Below are 6,709 nucleotides of genomic sequence, written 5' to 3' on the forward strand. Positions count from 1 at the left end.
CGCAGCTTCCCCGGGGGAGCGGGCGAGTCGAAGCGCCTCCCTCCTCCGTTCGGCGTTGCCTGCGGGCAGGCAAAGGGCGCCGCGGGACGGAACGCAGAACGGCCGCGCGAGGAGGCAAAGAAGCCGCGCAGAAACGGCCTGGGCAGGTCCAGGCTTCTACAAGCCGAAGTGGAAAGCAGCGCTTGGGGCGTGCGTGGCCCGAGGAGGGCCGTGCGCCCCGATGCTCTTCCCCGGGGCGAGGACAGGAACGTGCTCCCCGAGAAGCGACCGCCAGTCTAGTGCAGAGGACCGAGCACGCCAGTAGAAGAGGAGACGCTCGGAGGCAGGCTCAAGGGGGGGAATTCCCGAGAATCACTAAAAAAGAATAATACGGAAAGGCGCGCTCCCGCGACAGGGTTGTTTACATTCCACGGTGAACCGAAGCTATGGAAGCGTCGATGGAGAGAGGGTTGCGAGAGCCAAGAGAGGACCCACATTTTGTGCAAAGTAATTGCTCGTGTTTTGCAAATACATAGCTCAGTTTTGAGAAATTACACAAAATGGAAATAGAAGGTGTAATAAACTGTTTTAATCAGATAATTCATAAGGTATGCTTCAGTATATAAAAATTCGTCTCACATACAAAATAATATACGCATGTAAGTAGAAAACACGTTGAAAGACCAGCATCCGTATGCTACATCATGCAAACTGATCACTCACTCCAGTATCGTGAAAAGGACCAAAATATTCAATGGTTAAGTCAAAAAACCCCTGTGCTGAGTGACATCATCTCCCCAGTAAAGAATTTCTTTGCAATGCTTGTCAGGTACCGGTTTCTGTGAGTTCTCTACCTCGGCAGTTCATTACATCTGCTCTCACAGGCTGTTTAAAAAGCAGCGTAGTCGTGGTTACGGTCATCCTGCCTAACTGCCCCCTCTGACGCACGAGGGGTTCAAAACCTGCTGTAAGGACGACAGAACCGTAACCAAGAACACTGATTTTCTGCAAATTCTCTTCTACTGTCTCTCTAGACAGAGAACCTTCCATCATTTTCCCAGTTTAGGGATAAACAAGGGAGTTTTCATCAATGAATGAAAACACTTTGGTGCAGAAGAGATAATGCAGAGAATGGGTCTGTTTCTCCCCACTGCTGAGCATGAGTCATTCCTCCACCGCAGCTTTCTCACTTTCTCTACCGGTTTTTGTGCTTGAAGTGATAAAGCAGCGACTGGTTTTAATTATCAACAGGGAAGCACAGAAAGACAATACACAATTTAGTTCTATCTGAAGTGATTCAAAGAAAAGACTAGGAAAAAATATGCTTAAATATTAGACAAGGCATGAAATACAGTACTGCAAATGATTCCCTGCACACTCCTTTCTCTACACAGTTTTCACGTCTATGTATTTGGGCTTGCCGCACAACAGCAAGTGTTTTATGCATAAGATATGATTATAAAACAGAAAAGAGCCAATTAGCATCTCTTCAGTTTGAATTAAGGTCTTCAGTAAACGTTTTTTTAGCTTATATGATACGCAGAGACCTTACATTTCCCCACATAAACTGGTAACATGGATGAGATTATCATTAAAATCATGAGCTTTTAAGCTAGAATTAGAGAAAATGTGCGATTTTACCTTGGCTTTAATAAACCGTAAATCTCTTATTCCCATATAGAAAACATTTCCCAGTTTGCACTAAAGATACTTTAGAAGAAATATTCTAAAAAACAAATGGTATAAATGCTGTTCGATGCTTTGGGTAGGAGCTGAAGTTTTTCCGATAGAACTCGTGACACAAAACAGCAGCCAGTGCCTGGTTAAAAAGAACATACATCACTACACACCACCATGTCACATTGTGAAACCCAAGCGTGATGGCCATAGATACATATATGAGGAGCTCTGCAAAATAATGAGGGCAAGAAACTCTCTCAAACCAGTCTCCGAAAGGTACACTGTGGCTCAGACTTATGACCTTTCCTGCAAGCAAACAGAGAGAAATTAGTTGAGAACAACGTGCATTAAACAAACTTTTCTCTTCTACTCATAATTACAGAACAACACGCTCATTAAAGTTATCATCATCATCCACATCCATCTGATCTGGCAGCTTTGCCCTCCTTAATGAAATAAGATGCCACCTCTGGCTGTTTGGCGCAAATACAGAGTAAGGAAACCTATTTTTTTGCCCATATGGAGACAGAAGTGAGGTCCCCAAGGAGTGGCACAAGTCCTAAGCATTAGCATGTGTCTGCCCTTAGGATACCAGAAGCTAGACCTTCAAGTTCTATAGAACTATATATACAGACACAGACACCCCCCCCATTCAACCATCCGATTGCTTTTTCAAACAGCCTCATTTTATCTGCTGAAAGTCTTATAGAGAGCACCACACTACAGGAACTGAAAAATACTCGTGTTTTAAGGTATTAGAAGCTACAGAAGCCTATTGAAACAACCAGGAAAAAATTACCTAAGCAAATGGTTGGCAGAAATGAAACATCTTACCTGATTTACTTTTTCTAAGATTAGCTAGAATCACAAGACATCTGTGTTGGTGAAGAGAGGCCCAAGTGTACGTCGTAATGCCTACAATGTGATACCAGCAGATCTGCATAGAAAGCACTTCTCCTGAATGAAATATGTTTCATTAATATATGGCCAGGAAATACCTTCCCAAGCATCATCCCAAAACATTGTATACATTTTTTAAATGTTACTGTCTTACAAAATCCTAGTAGTGAGCCTCTAATTCCTTGAAAGATGCTTTTAAATCCTGCATCATTTAAGTGCTCTGCTGGTAGTTTATTTCCCTTAACCGCTCTGTACTAAAAATACACCTAGTTTTTAATCCAGTAGCTTGAGGTACAGCATGATGTACCACCAACACATAATTGATAGTCTAAGACCTCAATATTCAACACTGTAATTCTTATCATCCTAATTAAAGATGTCATGGCTCAGGTCAACATATAAGTACACAGCTGTTTGTCCCGTTCACAGTGAGATACATACATACATACCCCTACACACACACACACGCACAGTGCGAACCATTTAGGCCTTCAAAAAAAAATGTTAACTGTATTAAGGATGGTTTCCAATGTACAAACCAATACACCATCTCTAAGAATCTACAAGATGTGAAAAGTAGAAGACAGGTCCAGAAAGAAAAAGGCTTTATCTACACATAGGAGATCTGAAGGTTCTTTTGAAAAATCACTGGATTAAACTAGAACTGATGTGATTGGAAGCGGTTAAAAACTTCACTAAAGTTACATACTTGGTAATGACCACCTTACAAAAATTAGTCATGGGAGAAGTGCTACAACCAGCTCATGGTTCATCTGTGCAGGGGAACAGCAGCTCAGTTGTGAGACTCAGTGAAACGTGTTGGCAGAAACAAGTCTCATAATTCAAATTTCTGCTGTATTAATGGAGACATTACAGTACCAAGGGAAAGAAGAGACTGACTGATGCAAGGCAGAGCAGTGGCGAGTTCTCAGTGCAGAACAAAAGAGATGGCCAAGACGGCCTTGCAGGCTCACCTTACAGGAAAGCTTACAACAAAAAACCAAACTCCAGTTTGAGAACTGAAGTTGCACAGTGGCATTTGAGAACTGGTACCCATTACTGTCCTTCATAAAGTACAGGTATCTCAATGCAAAACTGATCGGTAATGATTCTGAAAGTATCTATGTGAGATGTCTTTCAGGAAATAACAGTGTGATGGTTAACATGAAAGTGTGTGTCCGTGTCTGTGTGCCTGTTTGTGTATAATGCTGGTTGATTATGTGATATACTGAAACGTAGTTACTTTCAACTATGCCAGTAAGTATTTTTACGTCTCATCAGTTAACACACTTCTCACACAAGCAGGCCTCTACAAAACCATTTGCCACAATGGAAACAAATGGGAGTAAAACCACATCCTTGGTAGTTACTAAGCAGACATTTACCATTCCTGACGTTAGTAGGCACTTGACATAGCACAGTTGAGCCAACGGCAACGTAGTAACCAAGTCCAAAGCAATACTGCACGATATGAATGACGCCATTGGAAAACACGCTGGTCCAGAGGCATTCTGCAAGTCTTCGACAGCTATGCAGCCAAAGCAGCAGGAGAACCAGGAGCGCAGAGAAATGCTCACTATCTGCATGCAGATAAGAAATAGCGACTTTGAGACAGATAGGAACAATTTAAGTGCTTCAAAAAGGCTATTTTTTCCTCTCCCCACAGCAAAATTTTACACTCATTTTAAATTAACTGAGCACTGAGGAAAATATTTGTACATGTGAGGCACTGCTGACCACAGCAAGAATACTTCCGGAAGGTGCTAACGGCCCTTTCTGCTAAAAGGACTGCTATCCATAAATTAGAATGATTTCTACCTTGAGTAATGACAAAGTGACTTGGTATTCCAGAAAAGTCACCTGGAGCCTAGTTTAAAAGCAGCTGATGAAGTAGCACTTGAAGAATACAAATTCAGCACAGGATGGTAGTGCAGCTTTCTAATATTTATATGGCTGCATCATTATAGCTGGAATACTTGCCCGTGTCCTCACTCTGAGAATCTCTGCCAAGAGCACGGTGCACGTGCTGAATCCATGATGGGAGCGACCCTCCAAGGAACTCAGCTTGGAAAAGCCAGATCAGCAGAAAGCCGTTCCAGAGCACAGAAACCACATAAAAGTGAGTAAACCACCTGTGGGAACAAAAAGGGTCTTCATTAATGTTCTCACTGTTCCTTAGTTGGAAATGTACCTGCAGGACACGCTTGCCTGATGGCGAGTACATTCCCTTTTGGTCCCCACATCAATAAGTAGAGAACTCGGGACTCCAGTGGTACCAAGCAGGAATAACCCTAATACCTTCTTCCCCCAGCAAAATGCTGCCTAACTTAGCTTACCTTACTAACCATAGCTGCACTAAAGAGGAGAAAGTGAAAACCACACATTGCAAAGGTATTCCTCAATGCTTACAATGAATCATGATGTGCACAACTTTTTCTTTATAATTTACACCACTGAAAGCACATCCAAATTAATTCTCTGGGCATTTCCAGGCTGTTGCGCCTAGCAGCACTCCCACTTCCCTCAGTTCTAATGGATGCATTACATGACATGCTAAAGTTCATAAATGACAAATGCAGACGGTAAGAGGCACCCAGAAGTAATTACTCAGCTGTACACTAAAATATCTTGTCCCTCTGCAAATTCAAGGTCTGCAATAATCATACAGAAAAAAAGGAGAGACCACCAATACCACTGGATGATTACAAGGCAAGACCACATGTTTTTTTCTGAAGAAAACAAAGAATCCCCCAACCCCATAATGCAGTTATAAAAGCAAATTATGCATTGCTGAAATGCAAGACATTATGGTCAAGACAGGTAACTGGATGGAGTTGAACAGCCTACAATACCCAGCTCAAACCAGGTGATCCAGTATTTCCTTTTGCTTTTAAAACTAGAAGTCCTTCTGGCTATGGATAAAAATCAGGACTCCTGGAAACACCTGCAGAGAGATGAAATATGTACCATGGGAAGACGCTGATGGCCTTGTCTTGACAATGTAACTATTGGTACAAAACTAGGATATAACTGTCTAGTCAGAGAAGACTCCCTTATTTTCACTGAGGGTACCACAGAGCTTAAACACATCCCTCAGTATTTTCTGTAACCAGAAGCCTGATAACCAAGATACTACATTACAACCTTTACATGAATAACATGCTGTGCTACAAAACTTTTTTTTAACATTCGGTTTGAAAGCTGCGTATATAAAATGTGTCAGTGATAACAAGATCGTTACATTAGGGGCGATCAGATCTTTGGGTTAAGTAGCCTCCCAGTCCTGTCCTGCTGGCCTTGCAAGATCCTGTCACGCCTATGTTCAAGCCAGAGGCTAGCTGTAGTCACCAATCTCGGCTGATCAAAAACAATGAAATCCCAGTAACGTATAGAAAGCTGTTAATGTTCCCCCCCCCCCTTTTCCCTCTTTCATCCCATTAAACATCTATTAAGAGATGTGTTTGGATAACGCAGCGGTTCTTTTGCCTTACCAGAGACTGTTCACGCAGGGTCCAGACCGTTGTGTTAACATGCTGTTATTAGTATCCTAAGTCACATTTTAAAAAGAAATCTTGAAGGAAGAAGATGGCAACTGAGAATCGGTTTAAAACAGTAAACCTGCAGTGTATTTGCACAGCCACAGCTGCACTGAGGAACCCATATTCCCAGGTCCCTGACCCGAGTCTTGCAGGAAGGTTTCTTTTGCAAATTCTGCGTGGGACTGGGATTCACGGCATTAGGCTTTTGTTCCAATTTGGAATATATGGACTCTGTATGAGGCATATATAGCAGGCTCTATGCTCCTCGGCACCCCATCTCTAAAAACAGAGTAACACTTGTGCAAAAAAATTGAGCCCAACTCTATAAAAATACGCGATGCTATCAGCGTATGCTATTTATTTTCTACATCTTCAGTTGAGTTAACCGAAATGCATATGTAGTTATTCCTATGCTACCGTGGCCTAAGGCGCGCAGCATTCACATGACAGAAATGGCGGCAGGCAACCGCCCCGCGCGGAGGAGCGCTGCCCTCCAAGCCGCCCCCTCACCTCTTGGGCACCTGGAGGAGGCGCAGCCAGGCCGGGCGCTGCCCGCAGCCACGCTTCGTCTTCCCGTAGCGAATGAGATCCTGGAAGAGGTCGGAGACGAC

At 43.0% G+C, this 6,709-nt stretch overlaps 2 protein-coding genes across 2 annotated transcripts in view; both read right to left on the reverse strand.

Annotated features, from left to right (window-relative positions):
* The window catches only part of TMEM165 (transmembrane protein 165), a 13,831-nt gene extending 12,931 nt beyond the window's left edge, over nucleotides 1-900 (reverse strand). The window contains exon 1 of the mRNA XM_009335209.1: nucleotides 850-900. Within this exon, the coding sequence (XP_009333484.1) occupies nucleotides 850-900 (51 nt within the window). The remainder of the gene's footprint in view (nucleotides 1-849) is intronic.
* On the reverse strand, nucleotides 549-6,709 carry SRD5A3 (steroid 5 alpha-reductase 3; the record flags this gene model as incomplete). Its single annotated transcript, XM_009335210.1, has 5 exons — nucleotides 549-1,965; nucleotides 2,494-2,616; nucleotides 3,945-4,139; nucleotides 4,540-4,691; nucleotides 6,609-6,709. Coding segments are annotated over 5 exons (831 nt in total), but the record flags the coding sequence as incomplete, so codon positions are not given.

Source organism: Pygoscelis adeliae, unplaced genomic scaffold (genome assembly GCF_000699105.1).
Source record: "Pygoscelis adeliae isolate BGI_AS28 unplaced genomic scaffold, ASM69910v1 Scaffold21, whole genome shotgun sequence".
NCBI classification, from domain to species: domain Eukaryota; kingdom Metazoa; phylum Chordata; class Aves; order Sphenisciformes; family Spheniscidae; genus Pygoscelis; species Pygoscelis adeliae.